This window comes from Pseudophryne corroboree, chromosome 2, assembly GCF_028390025.1.
Source record: "Pseudophryne corroboree isolate aPseCor3 chromosome 2, aPseCor3.hap2, whole genome shotgun sequence".
Lineage (NCBI taxonomy): Eukaryota > Metazoa > Chordata > Amphibia > Anura > Myobatrachidae > Pseudophryne > Pseudophryne corroboree.
In genome coordinates this window covers 768,740,847-768,763,740 of record NC_086445.1, presented here as the reverse complement: position 1 = coordinate 768,763,740, position 22,894 = coordinate 768,740,847, and the positions used below count along the sequence as shown (strand labels likewise).

Here is a 22,894-nt window from a genome sequence, read left to right as displayed (position 1 = left end):
TGAGGTGTTCAGAATAGACTGGAAATTAGTGGAAATGAATGTTATTGAGGTTATTAATACTGTAGGATCAAAATACCCCCAAATTCTGTGATTTTAGCTGTTTTTATGTTGTTGTTTAAAAAAAAAAAATCCAGATCCAAAACCAAAACTTGGAAGGGTGGTTTTGGCAAAAGCAATCCAGATCTAAAACATGAACAGAGATCCAGATCCAAAACCAAAACACAAAACCCGAAAAGTGTCTGCCGCAAATCTTTACTTTGAACCTACAGTAGATTACAGATGACACATGTATACATGGAGTAGTTTGATAGATGTATTTACAATGCATGTGCTTATGATCCTGTTTTGTTTACCGCACCACAATAATTATTGGTTTGTATTTCCTGTGGCACAGTAAGTGTTGATTGGTTCCGAGATGTACAATGTATCTTTTATTAATGTTAAAAATGTATTCAGAAATAAATCTGGACTCTGTTTATACTAGATAGTTCTGATGATGCCCAGATTGTGTCGGGGACTATAGTGATTTAACACTGCATGCAATAAGTGGCACATGTATTGCATAGATGTATCTGTCCAACAAAAAAAAATACCTAGTTATTTTTTTTTAAATGTTGCTAAAAATCAAGATCTGAGTCATGTGGATGGAAAAGGCTGGCATCGGAGCTGTATTGGTAAACTTCATGTTTATTGGATACACATCTGGCATGTTTTAAGTGACTACTGTAGCATTAATTTGTTGACAGGCTTTTTAAGTATCTACAATGATGACAGGGCCGTAACTAGGTGTGTGTGGAAAGTGCACTGCACATGCACTGCATGGTAGGGGGCACTGTTATCTGTTTTAATTACTTTCACTTGCAGTCAGGGCAGCCATCAGGGGGGACTTTGGGGACTGGTGTCCCGGGCCCTTACAGAGAGGGGGACCCACCCCTGGCTCCTACTGTCAATACCTGTAGAGCATACTTGCCTACCTGACCCTCTCCATGAGGGAGAAAATGCTCTGTTCCTGGACTTCCCTTGTAATGTATGATTGCCATCACCTGTGGTGAGCTAGGTAATTGATAAGAAAGGTGTTTCACCACAGGTGATGGCAATCATACATTACCAGGAAAGTCCAGGAACAGAGCATTTTCTCCCTCATGGAGAGGGTCAGGTAGGCAAGTATGCTGTAGAGCTGCACCAGTCTGTAAATCAACAGCAGGCTGATGCACAGGGACTACTTCTTAAAACCATTCCTGTAGGTCCACAACATTCCACCTATATGTAATTCAGTCACACTGTCTATTATTACATTTCAAGATGCTCACACACCCAGGATTCAAACTCATTACCTGTGACATTGCAGTCAGACTATCTATTCATTGAGCTGCCCTTGCATAGAAAGGTAGATAATTCTAAGCTAGAGAATTCTATGTATTTGAAGTTCACCTTGTACTTTGTGAAAAAATTATCAGCATTGCGGCTGGGCAGATCTATGTATGTAGCGTGTGGCTGCAAGACATTAGATGTGTGGCTGCACACAACATAGGGGGTCATTCAGACCTGATCGCACGCTACAGTAGCTTTTTTTTGCAGTGCTGCAATCAGGTCAGAACTGTGCATGCATATGCACCGCAATGCGCAGGCGCGTTGCATGGGTACAAAGTGGATTGTTGCTGTGCAATGGGTTTTACGAAGAATCCATTTGCACAGCTGATCGCAAGGAGAGTGACAGGAAGAAGGCATTTCTGGGTGGCAACTGACCGTTTTCTAGGAGTGGTAGGAAAAATGCAGGCATGTCCAAGCGTTTGCAGGGCGGGTGTGTGACATCAATTCCAGTCCTGAACAGGCTGAAGTGATCGCAGCGGCTGAGTAAGTCCTGGGCAACTCAGAAACTGCACAAACTGTTTTGTACCGCTCGGCTGCACATGCGATCGCACCCTTGCACAGCTAAATTACACTCCTTGGTGCCCGGCGACTATTTGAATACAGGACTGCAAAAAAACAGCTAGCGAGCGATCAGGTCTGAATGACCCCCATAGATCTGGTCAACTGCAATGATGATTATTATTTTTACAAAGTACCAGGAGCTTCATATAGTGTTCATAGTTTTTATGCAGGATCAAATAGCTCAGTGAGTAGGGTGTTTTATTAGAATTCAACAGGTTATAGGTTTGAATCCTGAGTTTGACAGTATATTGAAATGTGTTATTTAATAAAGGATATTGTAACTGAATAACAACGAGCTCTCAATCCAAGTGCATAAAAGTAGATTTGTGCACAAATCCATTTTTTTGCAGCGTCCTATAAATATGTGTGATATATATATATATATATATATATATATATATACACACACACACACATGTGGTAAGGGGCATCATAGCATGGGCTTTCTCTGGGGTCAATTTTATAATTCCTTCCCCTTGAGGCATGCACCTTATGTCCCTATCGGAAAGGTGTGTGTGTGTGGGGGGGGGGGGAGGGGGCGCCAGTTCCCTCTCTCGCACAGGGCATCAAGAAGTCTAGTTACGGCACTGAATGATGAATACACAGGGCACAGCTAAATTATTTTAATGATGACATAAAATAGAGATTTGGGTGGCATGTAGGAGAAGGGCAATAATAATAGTAACATAGTTAATGAGGTTGAAAAGAGGCAAAAAGCCCATCGGGTTCAACCTGTATTCTGTATTAAGCAATTCACAATAATGCACCAGCCGAAATAATGGTTTTGTATCTATTGACAACTATATTTCGTATCATTCCCATATACATAATGTCAGTATATTAAATGCTATAGCCTTGGATACTTTTTTCAGCTAGAAAACTGTCCAATCCATTTTTAAATGCATTTACAGAGACCGCCATTATTATCTTCTCAGGCAGGGAATCCTTATTGCCCTTACGGTGAAGAACCCTTTCCTACGTTTTGTACAGAATTTTCTCTCCTCTAGCCTCAGTGAGTGCCCACGTGTCCTATACAGAAATCTATTAACAAACAAATCTCCTGCTAACTCTTTATATTGACCCTTTAAATATTTGAAGATATTAATAATGTCTCCTCTTAGTCTCCTCTTTTCAAGGGAATACATATTTAACCTAGTAAGCCTTTCCTCATACTCCAGTGTCTCTAACCCATTAATCAGCTTAGTAGCGCGCCTTTGAACTCTTTCGAGTTCCCCGATATCTTTTTTATAATATGGTGCCCATAATTGAACACACTATTCCAGATACGGATGTACCAATGATTTATACAGAGTCAGGATTACATCCTCGTCCCTTGTCTCAATACCCCGTTTTATGCACGCAAGGACTTTATTTGCCTTCTTTGCTACATTTTGACATTGTGTACTGTTATTAAACCTATTATCTATGAGCACCCCCAAATCTTTCTCCACTACTGCTACCACTATATTTTCCCCATTAAGTGTGTAGGATGCAAGTTTGTTTTTAATCCCAAAGTGCATAACTTTGCATTTTTCAGTATTGAACCTCATTCCCCATTTAGATGCCCAGGTTTCAAGTTTAAGTAAGTCATTCTGTAGGGACTCCACATCGATTTCTGAATTAATTACCTTACACAGTTTAGTATCATCTGCAAAGACTGACACAGTACTTCCCAGGCCTATTCTAAGATCATTAATAAATACATTGAACAGTAGCGGGCCAAGTATGGACCCTTGTGGTATTCCGCTGACTACTAGTGCCCAGCTGGAGAACATTCCATTGACCACTACTCGTTGTACCCTGTTATACAGCGAAATACCTATCCATGTAAAAATAGCATTTCCTAGTCCAAGTTCTCTTAATTTGATGATTAGTCTCCTGTGAGGCACTGTATCGAAGGCTTTTTCAAAATCTAAAAAGACCACATCCACTGCTTTGTCTTGGTCGAGATTATCGCTCACTTCCTCGTAGAAGCTAAATAAGTTAGTTTGACATGATCTGTCCCTCACAAACCCATGCTGACTCTTGCTAATAAACTTATTCCGCAGATAATCGTCTATGTTATCCCTCAAAATTCCTTCCAATAATTTACCCACAATAGAGGTTACCTTAACTGGTCTATAGTTTCCAGGATGAGTTTTAGATCCCATTTTAAATAATGGCACTACCTCAGCTATACGCCAATCCCTCTGTACCATACCAGATCTAATTGAACTATAGAAAATCAAGTATAAGGGTTTTGGTAGCTGTGCCTTAAGCTCCATAATAACCCTCGGGTGAAAACCATCTGGGCCCGGTGATTTATTAATCTTTGTGTTGCTTAGTATCTCCAGGACTACTTCCTCACTTAAACAAGCATTTAGCCAAGAGTCATTACATTCACTGTCGTTATGCACTACTATCACCTTCTGATCCTCCCTGGTGAATACGGATGAAAAAAACTTGTTCAGTATATCCGCTTTTATTTTGTCGTCATTTATCAAGGCTCCCAGATCATCTTTTAATGGGCCTACGTTCTCCATTTTTTTTACCTTTTACTGTTTATGTATTTATAAAACGTTTTAGGATTGGCTTTACTCTCTATAGCGATTTGCTTATCGCTCACAATTTTAGCTGCTCTTATTACCTTTTAGCATCTTTTATTGCATTACTTGTAATACTGGAATGCCTCCTCCCCTCCAATTGATTTAAATGCTTTGAAAGCACGCCTCTTATTAGCCATTTCTTTTTTTACCTCCTTATTCAGCCACATTGGTTTGTGTTTAGCTCTCCTGCTTTTATTGCCCATGGGAATGAATTTGTGAATATTGCTATTAAGCAACCCTTTTAAAGCATCCCACATTTCCAAAGTGTCCTTAACCTGAAACAAAACTTCCCAGTCAATGTTGTTTAGTGCCTGTCTCAGCATATTGAAGTTAGCTTTTCTAAAGTTAAATGTTTTAGTTGTTCCTATATAGCTATGTTTCTTGAAACTGATGTCAAATCTGATCATATAGTGGTCACTGTTTCCCAATGTCTCCCCAACTATAATGTTTGATATAATGTCCACATTATTGGTAATAACTAGGTCCAGGATATTATTACCTCTGGTTGGGTCCTCGACTAATTGAGACAAGTGTTGATCCTTTAATGTGTTTAGAAACCTGCTGCTCCTATCTTTAACACATGAATTGTTACTCCAATTTATATCAGGTTATTGAACTCCCCTATTACTAGGATGTCCCCCATTCCCGCAGCTTTTCCAATTTGCTGTAAGAGTTGTTCCTCGTTATGTACACTAATATCTGGTTGTTTGTAGCATGTGCCAATGACTAGTTTTTTTGCTTCAATGCCCCCACTTGTGATGACAACCCACCCATAGCGATTCCACGTTATCTCCAGTCCCCTCGTAAAAAAACATCTATTATGTTTGGTTTTAGAGATGGTTTTACATAGAGACATACCCCTCCTCCCCTTTTGGTAGCCCTATCCCTCCTGAAAAGTGAATATCCCTCCAAATTTGTAACCCAGTCGTGGGAATCATCCCATGTTTCCGTAATACCTATAATATCATATTGATTCTTACGTTCACAAGCATACATTTTAGCTTAATATTTCCCTTGCCCATTTGTTTAATGGTATGTTATCCTTACTTACAAGTGCCTTTCTAGAATTACTCTTACCGACTGTTATTCTCCTCCCTCCCTTAGCTACCCCATCATACTTAAATCAGCCTTTTTTAATACTATCCCCATTTGACCTATTAGGTCTTTCTAAACACCCCCCCCCCCCCCCCCCTGATGAAGGTATTTTCCCTAATGCTGTGGACATAATTTTCTATATACCGTACTGTTGAACCATATTCATAAGTTAATTATTTAAGGAGAACAAGGGCAATACCTTTGTCGGTAATTCCTGTGTCAATACCCCTGCAATTACCCTTGCCGGCTGAACTTTCCCTCCCTCCTTCACCACCCCCATTTTGTTCACTACCCCCATCCTTGCTATTCTCACTATTTGACCCGTAGCTTCTAGCTAAACCGTCCCTCCAGGCTCCTAGTATAAAAGTTCCTCCAACCCTCTAACCATCTTGCCCCCCAGCCCCCTCCTCATTCAGGTGCAATTAATCACAACAGAAAAGATGACGACTGACTGAGAAGTCCACCCAGTGTTCCAAAAACACAAACCCCTCCTTCCTACACAAGTCTCTAAGCCACACATTTACATCCCTTATCTCCCTCTGTCTCCCTGGGCTAGCGTGTGGCACTAGTAATATTTCAGAGAATATTACCTTAGATGTCCTTGCCTTAAGTTTGTTGCCTAATTCCCTATAGTCTTTCTAAAGGACACCCCACCTACCACTAACTTTGTCATTGGTACCGACATGCACCAAGCCAGCCGGATCTTTACCAGTCCCTCCCAACAATCTGTCAACCTGGTCGGTGATGTGCCATACCCGAGCACCCGGGAGACAACAGACCATATGGCGATCACGGTCCCGGTAGCAGAGTTCCGTGTCTGTCTTCCTGATAATAGAATCCCCATAGTGTGTGAAACAAGGACTGAACTTTCTTATACTGTATGTTGTACTCGATCACGTCATAATTAACTATAGTGGTGTGGCTCACTTGTATTCTTAATCATTTAAAATTATATAGATTTCATCAAATTTAAAATCACGAATGTTTTAGAAAGATTTCCCCACAATTTTAAAGTCCTTTTTTTCTCAGCAACATCTGAGTACATTTGTATTATTATTGTGACATTTCTAAAGAATAGTTTGTGTCAAATAACACATGTACTGTACTTTACAGTATCACAGATATTATAATCAAAATGCATTATGCTTTAATACTTAGTTTATAAGTAGTCTTTACATTGATTTATTGCGCCTTTCATTGCATTTAATATTATTACAACCTTTTTTTCAGAAATAAAAATGTTCCATTTCTGTTGGTCGTTTCTTTTCTCCACGTTCACACTCCATTGATTTCCACAAAAGCTTTTACTGGGAAGAGCAAACATGGACTTTATGGGGATAATGTTGAAGAAATGGACTTCATGGTTGGTAAGTAATAGTTTTATTATGCATGCAGTATTTAATTGCATGTAATAAAATAAGAATTTACTTACCGATAATTCTATTTCTCATAGTCCGTAGTGGATGCTGGAAACTCCGTAAGGACCATGGGGAATAGCGGCTCCGCAGGAGACTGGGCACAAAAAGTAAAAGCTTTAGACTAGCTGGTGTGCACTGGCTCCTCCCCCTATGACCCTCCTCCAAGCCTCAGTTAAGATACTGTGCCCGGACGAGCGTACATAATAAGGAAGGATCTTGAATCCCGGGTAAGACTCATACCAGCCACACCAATCACACCGTACAACTCGTGATCTGAACCCAGTTAACAGTATGATAACCGTAGGAGCCTCTGAAAAGATGGCTTCCAACAATAAACAACCCGATTTGTTTGTAACAATAACTATATACAAGTATTGCAGACAATCCGCACTTGGGATGGGCGCCCAGCATCCACTACGGACTATGAGAAATAGAATTATCGGTAAGTAAATTCTTATTTTCTCTGACGTCCTAGTGGATGCTGGGAACTCCGTAAGGACCATGGGGATTATACCAAAGCTCCCAAACGGGCGGGAGAGTGCGGATGACTCTGCAGCACCGAATGAGAGAACTCCAGGTCCTCCTCAGCCAGGGTATCAAATTTGTAGAATTTAGCAAACGTGTTTGCCCCTGACCAAGTAGCTGCTCGGCAAAGTTGTAAAGCCGAGACCCCTCGGGCAGCCGCCCAAGATGAGCCCACCTTCCTTGTGGAATGGGCTTTTACAGATTTTGGCTGTGGCAGGCCTGCCACAGAATGTGCAAGTTGAATTGTACTACAAATCCAACGAGCAATCGTCTGCTTAGAAGCAGGAGCACCCAGCTTGTTGGGTGCATACAGTATAAACAGCGAGTCAGATTTTCTGACTCCAGCCGTCCTGGAAACATATATTTTCAGGGCCCTGACTACGTCCAGCAACTTGGAGTCCTCCAAGTCCCTAGTAGCCACAGGTACCACAATAGGTTGATTCATGTGAAACGCTGAAACCACCTTAGGGAGAAATTGAGGACGAGTCCTCAATTCCGCCCTATCCGAATGAAATATCAGGTAAGGGCTTTTATAGGATAAAGCCGCCAATTCTGATACGCGCCTGGCTGAAGCCAGGGCCAACAGCATTACCACTTTCCATGTGAGATATTTCAAATCCACTGTGGCAAGTGGTTCAAACCAATGTGATTTTAGGAACCGTAAAACTACATTGAGATCCCAAGGTGCCACTGGAGGCACAAAAGGAGGCTGTATATGCAGTACCCCTTTGACAAACGTCTGAACTTCAGGCACTGAAGCCAGTTCTTTCTGGAAGAAGATCGACAGGGCCGAAATTTGAACCTTAATGGATCCTAATTTTAGGCCCATAGACAATCCTGCTTGCAGGAAATGTAGGAAACGACCCAGTTGAAATTCCTCCGTAGGGGCCTTCTTGGCCTCACACCACGCAACATATTTTCGCCAAATGCGATGATAATGTTTTGCAGTTACATCCTTCCTGGCCTTGATCAGGGTAGGGATGACTTCATCTGGAATGCCTTTTTCCTTCAGGATCCGGCGTTCAACCGCCATGCCGTCAAACGCAGCCGCGGTAAGTCTTGGAACAGACAAGGTCCCTGCTGGAGCAGGTCCTTCCTTAGAGGTAGAGGCCACGGGTCCTCCGTGAGCATCTCTTGCAGCTCCGGGTACCAAGTTCTTCTTGGCCAATCCGGAGCCACGAGTATCGTTCTTACTCCTCTCCTTCTTATGATTCTCAGTACTTTTGGTATGAGAGGAAGAGGAGGGAACACATATACCGACTGGAACACCCACGGAGTTACCAGAGCGTCCACCGCTATTGCCTGAGGGTCCCTTGACCTGGCGCAATATCTGTCCAGTTTCTTGTTGAGACGGGACGCCATCATGTCCACCTTTGGTTTTTCCCAACGGTTTACAATCACTTGGAAGACTTCTGGATGAAGTCCCCACTCCCCCGGGTGGAGGTCGTGTCTGCTGAGGAAGTCTGCTTCCCAGTTGTCCACTCCCGGAATGAACACTGCTGACAGTGCTATCACATGATTTTCCGCCCAGCGGAGAATCCTTGCAGCTTCTGCCATTGCCCTCCTGCTTCTTGTGCCGCCCTGTCTGTTTACGTGGGCGACAGCCGTGATGTTGTCCGACTGGATCAATACCGGTTGACCCTGAAGCAGAGGCCTTGCTTGACTTAGGGCATTGTAAATGGCCCTTAGCTCTAGGATATTTATGTGAAGAGACGTTTCCATGCTTGACCACAAGCCCTGGAAATTTCTTCCCTGTGTGACTGCTCCCCAGCCTCTCAGGCTGGCATCCGTGGTTACCAGCATCCAATCCTGAATGCCGAATCTGCGGCCCTCTAGAAGATGAGCCTTCTGTAACCACCACAGGAGAAATACCCTTGTCCTTGGAGATAGGGTTATCCGCTGATGCATCTGAAGATTAGAGATGAGCGGGTTCGGTTTCTTTGAATCCGAACCCGCACGAACTTCACTTTTTTTTTCACGGGTCCGAGCGACTCGGATCTTCCCGCCTTGCTCGGTTAACCCGAGCGCGCCCGAACGTCATCATGACGCTGTCGGATTCTCGCGAGACTCGGATTCTATATAAGGAGCCGCGCGTCGCCGCCATTTTCACACGTGCATTGAGATTGATAGGGAGAGGACGTGGCTGGCGTCCTCTCCATTTAGATTAGATTTAGAAGAGAGAGAGAGAGAGAGATTGCTGTGATACTGTAGATTAGAAGAGAGTGCAGACAGAGTTTAGTGACTGACGACCACAGTGACCAGTGACCACCAGAGACAGTGCAGTTGTTTGTTTTATTTAATATATCCGTTCTCTGCCTGAAAAAAACGATACACAGTCACACAGTGACTCAGTCTGTGTGCACTGCTCAGCCCAGTGTGCTGCACATCAATGTATTGTATATAAAGCTTATAATTGTGGGGGAGACTGGGGAGCACTGCAGGTTGTTATAGCAGGAGCCAGGAGTACATGATAAATAATATTATATTAAAATTAAACAGTGCACACTTTTGCTGCAGGAGTGCCACTGCCAGTGTGACTAGTGGTGACCAGTGCCTGACCACCCGTATATTAGTAGTATTGTATACTATCTCTTTATCAACCAGTCTATATTAGCAGCAGACACAGTACAGTGCGGTAGTTCACGGCTGTGGCTACCTCTGTGTCGGCACTCGGCAGGCAGTCCGTCCATCCATAATTGTATTATAATATATACCACCTAACCGTGGTTTTTTTTTCATTCTTTATACCGTCGTCATACTAGTTGTTACGAGTATACTACTATCTCTTTATCAACCAGTGTACAGTGCGGTAGTTCACGGCTGTGGCTACCTCTGTGTCGGCACTCGGCAGGCAGTCCGTCCAACCATAATTGTATTATATACCACCTAACCGTGGTTTTTTTTTCATTCTTTATACCGTCGTCATACTAGTTGTTACGAGTATACTACTATCTCTTTATCAACCAGTGTACAGTGCGGTAGTTCACGGCTGTGGCTACCTCTGTGTCGGCACTCGGCAGGCAGTCCGTCCATCCATAATTGTATTATAATATATACCACCTAACCGTGGTTTTTTTTTCATTCTTTATACCGTCGTCATACTAGTTGTTACGAGTATACTACTATCTCTTTATCAACCAGTGTACAGTGCGGTAGTTCACGGCTGTGGCTACCTCTGTGTCGGCACTCGGCAGGCAGTCCGTCCAACCATAATTGTATTATAATATATACCACCTAACCGTGGTTTTTTTTTCATTCTTTATACCGTCGTCATACTAGTTGTTACGAGTATACTACTATCTCTTTATCAACCAGTGTACAGTGCGGTAGTTCACGGCTGTGGCTACCTCTGTGTCGGCACTCGGCAGGCAGTCCGTCCAACCATAATTGTATTATATACCACCTAACCGTGGTTTTTTTTTCATTCTTTATACCGTCGTCATACTAGTTGTTACGAGTATACTACTATCTCTTTATCAACCAGTGTACAGTGCGGTAGTTCACGGCTGTGGCTACCTCTGTGTCGGCACTCGGCAGGCAGTCCGTCCAACCATAATTGTATTATATACCACCTAACCGTGGTTTTTTTTTCATTCTTTATACCGTCGTCATACTAGTTGTTACGAGTATACTACTATCTCTTTATCAACCAGTGTACAGTGCGGTAGTTCACGGCTGTGGCTACCTCTGTGTCGGCACTCGGCAGGCAGTCCGTCCATCCATAATTGTATTATAATATATACCACCTAACCGTGGTTTTTTTTTCATTCTTTATACCGTCGTCATACTAGTTGTTACGAGTATACTACTATCTCTTTATCAACCAGTGTACAGTGCGGTAGTTCACGGCTGTGGCTACCTCTGTGTCGGCACTCGGCAGGCAGTCCGTCCAACCATAATTGTATTATAATATATACCACCTAACCGTGGTTTTTTTTTCATTCTTTATACCGTCGTCATACTAGTTGTTACGAGTATACTACTATCTCTTTATCAACCAGTGTACAGTGCGGTAGTTCACGGCTGTGGCTACCTCTGTGTCGGCACTCGGCAGGCAGTCCGTCCATCCATAATTGTATTATATACCACCTAACCGTGGTTTTTTTATACCACCTAACCGTGGCAGTCCGTCCATAATTGTATACTAGTATCCAATCCATCCATCTCCATTGTTTACCTGAGGTGCCTTTTAGTTCTGCCTATAAAATATGGAGAACAAAAAAGTTGAGGTTCCAAAATTAGGGAAAGATCAAGATCCACTTCCACCTCGTGCTGAAGCTGCTGCCACTAGTCATGGCCGAGACGATGAAATGCCAGCAACGTCGTCTGCCAAGGCCGATGCCCAATGTCATAGTACAGAGCATGTCAAATCCAAAACACCAAATATCAGAAAAAAAAGGACTCCAAAACCTAAAATAAAATTGTCGGAGGAGAAGCGTAAACTTGCCAATATGCCATTTACCACACGGAGTGGCAAGGAACGGCTGAGGCCCTGGCCTATGTTCATGGCTAGTGGTTCAGCTTCACATGAGGATGGAAGCACTCAGCCTCTCGCTAGAAAACTGAAAAGACTCAAGCTGGCAAAAGCACCGCAAAGAACTGTGCGTTCTTTGAAATCCCAAATCCACAAGGAGAGTCCAATTGTGTCGGTTGCGATGCCTGACCTTCCCAACACTGGACGTGAAGAGCATGCGCCTTCCACCATTTGCACGCCCCCTGCAAGTGCTGGAAGGAGCACCCGCAGTCCAGTTCCTGATAGTCAGATTGAAGATGTCAGTGTTGAAGTACACCAGGATGAGGAGGATATGGGTGTTGCTGGCGCTGGGGAGGAAATTGACCAGGAGGATTCTGATGGTGAGGTGGTTTGTTTAAGTCAGGCACCCGGGGAGACACCTGTTGTCCGTGGGAGGAATATGGCCGTTGACATGCCAGGTGAAAATACCAAAAAAATCAGCTCTTCGGTGTGGAGGTATTTCACCAGAAATGCGGACAACAGGTGTCAAGCCGTGTGTTCCCTTTGTCAAGCTGTAATAAGTAGGGGTAAGGACGTTAACCACCTCGGAACATCCTCCCTTATACGTCACCTGCAGCGCATTCATAATAAGTCAGTGACAAGTTCAAAAACTTTGGGTGACAGCGGAAGCAGTCCACTGACCAGTAAATCCCTTCCTCTTGTAACCAAGCTCACGCAAACCACCCCACCAACTCCCTCAGTGTCAATTTCCTCCTTCCCCAGGAATGCCAATAGTCCTGCAGGCCATGTCACTGGCAAGTCTGACGAGTCCTCTCCTGCCTGGGATTCCTCCGATGCATCCTTGCGTGTAACGCCTACTGCTGCTGGCGCTGCTGTTGTTGCCGCTGGGAGTCGATGGTCATCCCAGAGGGGAAGTCGTAAGCCCACTTGTACTACTTCCAGTAAGCAATTGACTGTTCAACAGTCCTTTGCGAGGAAGATGAAATATCACAGCAGTCATCCTACTGCAAAGCGGATAACTGAGTCCTTGACAACTATGTTGGTGTTAGACGTGCGTCCGGTATCCGCCGTTAGTTCACAGGGAACTAGACAATTTATTGAGGCAGTGTGCCCCCGTTACCAAATACCATCTAGGTTCCACTTCTCTAGGCAGGCGATACCGAGAATGTACACGGACATCAGAAAAAGACTCACCAGTCTCCTAAAAAATGCAGTTGTACCCAATGTCCACTTAACCACGGACATGTGGACAAGTGGAGCAGGGCAGGGTCAGGACTATATGACTGTGACAGCCCACTGGGTAGATGTATGGACTCCCGCCGCAAGAACAGCAGCGGCGGCACCAGTAGCAGCATCTCGCAAACGCCAACTCTTTCCTAGGCAGGCTACGCTTTGTATCACCGCTTTCCAGAATACGCACACAGCTGAAAACCTCTTACGGCAACTGAGGAAGATCATCGCGGAATGGCTTACCCCAATTGGACTCTCCTGTGGATTTGTGGCATCGGACAACGCCAGCAATATTGTGTGTGCATTAAATATGGGCAAATTCCAGCACGTCCCATGTTTTGCACATACCTTGAATTTGGTGGTGCAGAATTTTTTTAAAAACGACAGGGGCGTGCAAGAGATGCTGTCGGTGGCCAGAAAAATTGCGGGACACTTTCGGCGTACAGGCACCACGTACAGAAGACTGGAGCACCACCAAAAACTACTGAACCTGCCCTGCCATCATCTGAAGCAAGAAGTGGTAACGAGGTGGAATTCAACCCTCTATATGCTTCAGAGGTTGGAGGAGCAGCAAAAGGCCATTCAAGCCTATACAATTGAGCACGATATAGGAGATGGAATGCACCTGTCTCAAGTGCAGTGGAGAATGATTTCAACGTTGTGCAAGGTTCTGATGCCCTTTGAACTTGCCACACGTGAAGTCAGTTCAGACACTGCCAGCCTGAGTCAGGTCATTCCCCTCATCAGGCTTTTGCAGAAGAAGCTGGAGGCATTGAAGAAGGAGCTAAAAGGGAGCGATTCCGCTAGGCATGTGGGACTTGTGGATGCAGCCCTTAATTCGCTTAACAAGGATTCACGGGTGGTCAATCTGTTGAAATCAGAGCACTACATTTTGGCCACCGTGCTCGATCCTAGATTTAAAGCCTACCTTGGATCTCTCTTTCCGGCAGACACAGGTCTGCTGGGGTTGAAAGACCTGCTGGTGACAAAATTGTCAAGTCAAGCGGAACGCGACCTGTCAACATCTCCTCCTTCACATTCTCCCGCAACTGGGGGTGCGAGGAAAAGGCTCAGAATTCCGAGCCCACCCGCTGGCGGTGATGCAGGGCAGTCTGGAGCGACTGCTGATGCTGACATCTGGTCCGGACTGAAGGACCTGACAACGATTACGGACATGTCGTCTACTGTCACTGCATATGATTCTCTCAACATTGATAGAATGGTGGAGGATTATATGAGTGACCGCATCCAAGTAGGCACGTCACACAGTCCGTACTTATACTGGCAGGAAAAAGAGGCAATTTGGAGGCCCTTGCACAAACTGGCTTTATTCTACCTAAGTTGCCCTCCCACAAGTGTGTACTCCGAAAGAGTGTTTAGTGCCGCCGCTCACCTTGTCAGCAATCGGCGTACGAGGTTACATCCAGAAAATGTGGAGAAGATGATGTTCATTAAAATGAATTATAATCAATTCCTCCGCGGAGACATTGACCAGCAGCAATTGCCTCCACAAAGTACACAGGGAGCTGAGATGGTGGATTCCAGTGGGGACGAATTGATAATCTGTGAGGAGGGGGATGTACACGGTGATATATCGGAGGGTGAAGATGAGGTGGACATCTTGCCTCTGTAGAGCCAGTTTGTGCAAGGAGAGATTAATTGCTTCTTTTTTGGGGGGGGTCCAAACCAACCCGTCATATCAGTCACAGTCGTGTGGCAGACCCTGTCACTGAAATGATGGGTTGGTTAAAGTGTGCATGTCCTGTTTTGTTTATACAACATAAGGGTGGGTGGGAGGGCCCAAGGATAATTCCATCTTGCACCTCTTTTTTCTTTTCTTTTTCTTTGCATCATGTGCTGATTGGGGAGGGTTTTTTGGAAGGGACATCCTGCGTGACACTGCAGTGCCACTCCTAGATGGGCCCGGTGTTTGTGTCGGCCACTAGGGTCGCTAATCTTACTCACACAGCTACCTCATTGCGCCTCTTTTTTTCTTTGCGTCATGTGCTGTTTGGGGAGGGTTTTTTGGAAGGGACATCCTGCGTGACACTGCAGTGCCACTCCTAGATGTGCCCGGTGTTTGTGTCGGCCACTAGGGTCGCTAATCTTACTCACACAGCTACCTCATTGCCCCTCTTTTTTTCTTTGCGTCATGTGCTGTTTGGGGAGGGTTTTTTGGAAGGGACATCCTGCGTGACACTGCAGTGCCACTCCTAGATGTGCCCGGTGTTTGTGTCGGCCACTAGGGTCGCTAATCTTACTCACACAGTCAGCTACCTCATTGCGCCTCTTTTTTTCTTTGCGTCATGTGCTGTTTGGGGAGGGTTTTTTGGAAGGGCCATCCTGCGTGACACTGCAGTGCCACTCCTAGATGGGCCCGGTGTTTGTGTCGGCCACTAGGGTCGCTAATCTTACTCACACAGCTACCTCATTGCGCCTCTTTTTTTCTTTGCGTCATGTGCTGTTTGGGGAGGGTTTTTTGGAAGGGCCATCCTGCGTGACACTGCAGTGCCACTCCTAGATGGGCCCGGTGTTTGTGTCGGCCACTAGGGTCGCTAATCTTACTCACACAGCTACCTCATTGCGCCTCTTTTTTTCTTTGCGTCATGTGCTGTTTGGGGAGGGTTTTTTGGAAGGGACATCCTGCGTGACACTGCAGTGCCACTCCTAGATGGGCCCGGTGTTTGTGTCGGCCACTAGGGTCGCTTATCTTACTCACACAGCGACCTCGGTGCAAATTTTAGGACTAAAAATAATATTGTGAGGTGTGAGGTATTCAGAATAGACTGAAAATGAGTGTAAATTATGGTTTTTGAGGTTAATAATACTGTGGGATCAAAATGACCCCCAAATTCTATGATTTAAGCTGTTTTTTAGTGTTTTTGGAAAAAAACACCCGAATCCAAAACACACCCGAATCCGACAAAAATAATTCGGTGAGGTTTTGCCAAAATGCGTTCGAACCCAAAACACGGCCGCGGAACCGAACCCAAAACCAAAACACAAAACCCGAAAAATTTCAGGCGCTCATCTCTACTGAAGATGCGATCCGGACCATTTGTCCAGCAGATCCCACTGAAAAGTTCTTGCATGGAATCTTCCGAATGGAATCGCTTCGTAAGAAGCCACCATTTTTCCCAGGACTCTCGTGCACTGATGCACTGACACTTGTCCTGGTTTTAGGAGGTTCCTGACTAGCTCGGATAACTCCCTGGCCTTCTCCTCCGGGAGAAACACCTTTTTCTGGACTGTGTCCAGAATCATCCCTAAGAACAGTAGACGTGTTGTTGGAATCAGCTGTGATTTTGGGATATTTAGAATCCACCCGTGCTGACGTAGCACTACCTGAGATAGTGCTACTCCGACCTCTAACTGTTCCCTGGACCTTGCCCTTATCAGGAGATCGTCCAAGTAAGGGATAATTAATACGCCTTTTCTTCGAAGAAGAATCATCATTTCGGCCATTACCTTGGTAAAGACCCGTGGTGCCGTGGACAATCCAAACGGCAGCGTCTGAAACTGATAATGACAGTTTTGTATCACAAACCTGAGGTACCCTTGGTGAGAAGGGTAGATTGGGACATGGAGATAAGCATCCTTGATGTCTAGAGATACCATATAGTCCCCTTCTTCCAGGTTCGCTATCACTGCTCTGAGTGACTCCATCTTGAATTTGAACCTTTTTATGTAAGTGTTCAAAGATTTTAGATTTAAAATTGGTCTCACCGAGCCGTCCGGCTTCGGTACCACAAACAGCGTGGAATAATACCCCTTTCCCTGTTGTAGGAGGGGTACCTTGATTATCACCTGCTGGGAATACAGCTTGTGAATAGCTTCCAATACTGCCTCCCTGTCGGAGGGAGACGTTGGTAGAGCAGACTTCAGGAACCGGCGAGGGGGAGACGTCTCGAATTCCAATTTGTACCCCTGTGATACTACCTGCAGGATCCAGGGGTCCACTTGCGAGTGAGCCCACTGCGCGCTGAAATTCTTGAGACGGCCCCCCACCGTGCCCGAGTCTGCTTGCAGAGCCCCAGCGTCATGCTGAGGACTTGGCAGAAGCGGGGGAGGGCTTCTGCTCCTGGGAAGAGGCTGCATGGTGCAGTCTTTTTCCCCTTCCTCTGCCCCGGGGCAGGAACGAGCGGCCTTTTTCCCTCTTGCCCTTATAGGGACGAAAGGACTGGGTTTGAAAAGACGGTGTCTTTTTCTGCTGAGAGGTGACCTGGGGTAAAAAGGTGGATTTTCCAGCCGTTGCTGTGGCCACCAGGTCCGATAGACCGACCCCAAATAACTCCTCCCCTTTATACGGCAATACTTCCATATGTCGTTTGGAATCCGCATCACCTGACCACTGTCGCGTCCATAACGTTCTTCTGGCAGAAATGGACATCGCACTTACTCTAGATGCCAGGGTGCAAATATCCCTCTGTGCATCTCGCATATATAGTAATGCATCCTTTAAATGCTCTATAGTTAATAATATACTGTCCCTATCCAGGGTATCAATATTTTCAGTCAGGGAATCCGACCAAGCCACTCCACTCGATCGCTGGTCGCAGTATAACACCGGTATGTGTGTATATACCTTTTAAGATATTTTCCAGCCTTCTATCAGCTGGTTCCTTGAGAGCGGCCGTATCAGGAGACGGTAACGCCACTTGTTTTGATAAGCGTGTGAGCGCCTTATCTACCCTAGGGGGTGTTTCCCAACGTGCCCTAACCTCTGGCGGGAAAGGGTATAGTGCCAATAATTTATTAGAAATCAGCAGTTTTTTATCGGGGGAAACCCACGCTTTATCACACACCTCATTTAATTCATCTGACTCAGGAAAAACCACTGGTAGTTTTTTCACACCCCACATAATACCCTTTTTTGTGGTACTTGTAGTGTCAGAAATGTTCAATGCCTCCTTCATTGCCGTGATCATGTAACGTTTGGCCCTACTGGACATTACGTTTGTCTCGTCACCGTCGACACTGGATTCAGTATCCGTGTCAGGGTCTGTGTCGACCATCTGAGGTAACGGGCGTTTTAGCGCCCCTGACGGTGTCTGAGACGCCTGAACAGGCACTAATTGATTTGTCGGCTGTCTCATGTCGTCAACAGTTTTTTGCAAAGTGCTGACATTGTCACGTAATTCTTTAATTACTACCATCCAGTCAGGTGTCGACTCCCTAGGGGGTGACATCACTAACACAGGCAATTGCTCTGCTTCCACATCATTTTCCTCCTCATACATGTCGACACAATCGTACCGACACCCAGCACACACACAGGGAATGCTCTGATAGAGGACAGGACCTCACTAGCCCTTTGGGGAGACAGAGGGAGAGTTTGCCAGCACACACCAGAGCGCTATATATATACAGGGATAACCTTATATAAGTGTTACTCCCTGTTATAGCTGCTGTATTTATATATTAGCTGCCAATAGTGCCCCCCTCTCTGTTTTACCCTGTTTCTGTAGTGCAGGACTGCAGGGGAGAGTCAGGGAGCCGTCCTTCCAGCGGAGCTGTGAAAGAAAATGGCGCTTGTGTGCTGAGGAGAAAGGCTCCGCCCCCTTCACGGCGGCCTTTTCTCCCGCTTTTTTCAGGAAACTGGCAGGGGATAAATGCATCCATATAGCCCAGGAGCTATATGTGATGCATTTTTTTTAGCCATATAAGGTTTTTATATCGTTTTTATTGCGTCTCAGGGCGCTCCCCCCCAGCGCCCTGCACCCTCAGTGACCGGAGTGTGAAGTGTGCTGAGAGCAATGGCGCACAGCTGCAGTGCTGTGCGCTACCTTATTTGAAGACAGGAACGTCTTCTGCCGCCGCTTTCTCCGGACCTCTTCGCTCTTCTGGCTCTGTAAGGGGGCCGGCGGCGCGGCTCCGGGACCCATCCAGGCTGAACCTGTGATCGTCCCTCTGGAGCTAATGTCCAGTAGCCAAGAAGCCCAATCCACTCTGCAGTCAGGTGAGTTCGCTTCTTCTCCCCTTAGTCCCACGATGCAGTGAGCCTGTTGCCAGCAGGACTCACTGAAAATAAAAAACCTATTTAAACTTTTACTTCTAAGCAGCTCAGGAGAGCCACCTGGCTTGCACCCTTCTCGTTCGGGCACAAAAATCTAACTGAGGCTTGGAGGAGGGTCATAGGGGGAGGAGCCAGTGCACACCAGCTAGTCTAAAGCTTTTACTTTTTGTGCCCAGTCTCCTGCGGAGCCGCTATTCCCCATGGTCCTTACGGAGTTCCCAGCATCCACTAGGACGTCAGAGAAATGTATGTTATATTATTACTAGCTGAATACCCATGCTTCTATATGGAATTTCAAATATTTCCATGTGTGTAGCAATTTTGAAGGACTTGCTGGTAAACTACCTTTTTAGTCTTTCCTTCAGGCTGGAGAATGGCCAGGCTGTCACAGGAGCTGACTCTGGAACAGGCAACATACAACTGGCCATGGAGGTAGCAGACACTCCTCAGCAGAGGCGTCACCGGGTGTGGTGACACCCGGTGCGCGCCCCTGATCTCCTGCCGCGATCACGGTAAAAAGGGGCGTGGCCTTGCACTTAGGGGGCGTGGCTTCGTGGGATCCCGGAATCGTCACTCTGGGGGCATGCCCAGCATCTCCGGAGATGCTGGGCTTCCCCCAGAGCCAGTCTCCGTCCACTGTCGGCTCCTCTTCTGTGACAGGAGCCGGGTACTGTAGGAGACTTTCTCACTGCAGCACCTGGTTCCTGTCAGTGCGGAGGAGCTGGCATTTGGTGTCACACCCGGGTGCCGGCCGCACCCCCCGCACCCGCCTTGTGACGAAACTGCTCCTCAGATCCACACCAGCTGCTTTCAAACTCTGCCCCTGAGCTTTGTTAATGGTCATGGTGTAGCAGGATTTTACTGGGAACTGCAGCTGTTTGAACTGGAAATGGTAGTCTGATGGGATCAGAGGAATTCTCGGAATGAAGACAGTCTCTGCCTGGCCGATGCCTGTGAATATTGGCGCTTCTATTACATGTTGGTGTAGAGTCTACACTTGCAGCCTGGTACCACTGCACAGTTTGGGTGGATTGAAGTTGCGTAAAAGCATTATGGGGCACCGACCTTGAGATAGAGGACATTAGTTAGTATTCTGCGGACATTAGTTAACCACCACGGCCCACCCTCCCAATGGTCCAGGCACACCTGCGTTGCCCGGACTGTGCCCCCTAAACCCGCCGGCCCGCCCCCTCCCACCCAGCGACCACCTCTGCTTGTCATTCAGCAGCAGCGATCAGGTCTGAATCAGCCCCATTGAGTCAGTCAGTATAATTTGGCTTTTATATATGTAGATGATTGCTGCTAAGACAGTTAAGTGATTGATTTTTAATTTTGTAAGTTGCCTACAGTAGTTCCTGTAATTCTGGCGATGTAACCAAGAGTTGATATGTGAAAAGGAGACTAAAGAAAATGCTGGGTATGAGTAGGTAGCAATTGAAGTTACATCATAATAAAATAGAAAAAGCCCAGATATGCAAAAAACCATATTAACAAAATATGCTGTTTTTTATTATAAATTTCTTTGATTTCTTCCAGCTTCGGCTCACTTTTCTCTCCAGCCTCACCTTACCTGATTTCTCTCCAGCCTCACCTCACTTGTTTTCTCTCCACCGTCACCTGTTATCTCTCCAGCTTACAGAGCCGGCCCTAGGCATAGGCAAACTAGGCAAATGCCTAGGGCATTTGGTATGCCTAGGGGCACAAGCAGCTTCTGCTGATTAAAATGATATGTGGTATGCCTATATTCCATGTGTGACTGTGGCTAGATCTGCTTATGAAATGCTACATTACAGTGTATTCCTGGAAATCACTGTAATGTAGCATTTCATATGCAGATACAGTCACAGTCACACACAGAATATATGCATGCCACATATCATTTTAACCAGCAGGAACTGCTTGTGCTAGCCACATAGTAATGCAAATAAGTTGCATTTTCATCAACAAAAGGCACCCGATGTTTGCAAAGTTGCCAGCTGACTCATACAAGGCATCTGCTGCATGGCATATTCAAGCAGAGGCAGAGGTCACACTGTAAGTGGCCATGTGAGTGCTTTGTGTGTGGGGGGGTTGGTTGTGCAGTAGTGTTGGGCATATGTGTAAGGGGCATTATATCTGTCATATGTATAAATGCATTAATAATGTGCGGCATATGTGTAAGGGGCACTATGTGTGTCCTTATGTGTATAAGTAAACTAAAAATGTACGGCATATGTGTAAGGGACATTATGTGTCTCATTACGTGTATAAGGGCATTAATAATGTGCGGCATATGTGTAAGATACTTTGTGTGTGTCATTATGTGTATAAGGACATTAATAAAGGTTGACATAATGTGTATGGTGCATTATGTTTATAAGGACATTAATAATGTGTGTCATATATGTAAGGGGCATTACTGTGTGGTATTATGTGTATAAATGAATTACTAATGTGTGGCATTATGTGTATAAGGTACTCTACTGTGTGACGTAACATATAGAAAGGACCTTACTGTGTGGTCTAATGTAAATAAAGAGCAATATGGTGTGGTGTAATGTGAATAAGGAGAAATTCAGTGTGATGTAATGTGAATAAAGGGCACTGCTGTAATTAGTAACGTTTATAAGGTAAAGTGGTACTACTGTGTGATGTAACATGAATTAGGGACACTATCGCATGATAGAATGTGAATAAAGTTGAATTAGGGGTACTGTTGTGTGGCCATGCCCCTTCCCAGGAAGAACACACCCCTTTTTGGGCTGTGCACCGAATGTGTGCACTGTTCCCATTTAAAATATAGGGGGCAGTAACACCAAAATGAGGACTGCAATGGGTGAGGGGTGATGGTCGTGGCAAAGGGGTGCAGGGTCAGAGGGGGAACTAGTGGCGGTGCTAGGGGTCACCAGCCAAAGTCTTGCCTAGGGCATCATATTGGTTAGGGTTAGCTCTGCCAGCCTCATGCCCCTTGTGACTATCAGACAATACCCCTTCCCCCCCAGTTTGCTCCGCAGCCTCAGCTCCCTTGTGTCTATCCGATAAAAAATACCCCCTGGTTTGCTCCAGCGGCAACTTGCTCCATATTGGACAGGTGTGGGTTATAGTTTACCCCTGTTACAACAATATGAATGGGTAATACACCCACATTAAGCATTACATTTCTCATTTGATAAAAACTGTTCTCTTACAGGTTCTGTACTTGATGCTATTGATAATGCTGAAATACAAAATAACACATTGGTGTATTTTGCCTCCGACCATGGGGGGCACTTAGAGAACCGAGCTGGGAACCTTCAAACTGGTGGATGGAATGGAATTTACAGAGGCAAGTATATGTGCAAATAATTCTCTGAAGTAGAAGGCATTTTGTATATGAATATACCAATTTTTACAATTAAAGAAAATAAGGATTATACACAGCTGGAGTTCAAATTTGCAGGCACCTGGGAGATTTCCTCGATTTAGCCGCTACATTCAAAGCGGAAATAATTTAAAAGCCAGGCCTTCTGGCCCTCTGATCAGCTGGCATGCAGAGACGGGACATACCACAAGGCCATGGCCCCATGATGTGTGGTCATATCTCTTTTCCACTCATGTTTATGACCAGTGCCAGATTTCCCGATAGCCACCAGAGGCGCAT

At 45.4% G+C, this 22,894-nt stretch overlaps 1 protein-coding gene across 1 annotated transcript in view; it reads left to right on the top strand.

The window, feature by feature from the left end:
• Positions 1–22,894, top strand: part of LOC135047954 (arylsulfatase D-like) — a 140,424-nt gene that overhangs the window by 55,562 nt on the left and 61,968 nt on the right. Inside the window, exons 7-8 of the mRNA XM_063955488.1 lie at positions 6,843–6,979; positions 22,445–22,579. Coding sequence (XP_063811558.1) covers positions 6,843–6,979; positions 22,445–22,579 — 272 coding nt within the window. The remainder of the gene's footprint in view (positions 1–6,842; positions 6,980–22,444; positions 22,580–22,894) is intronic.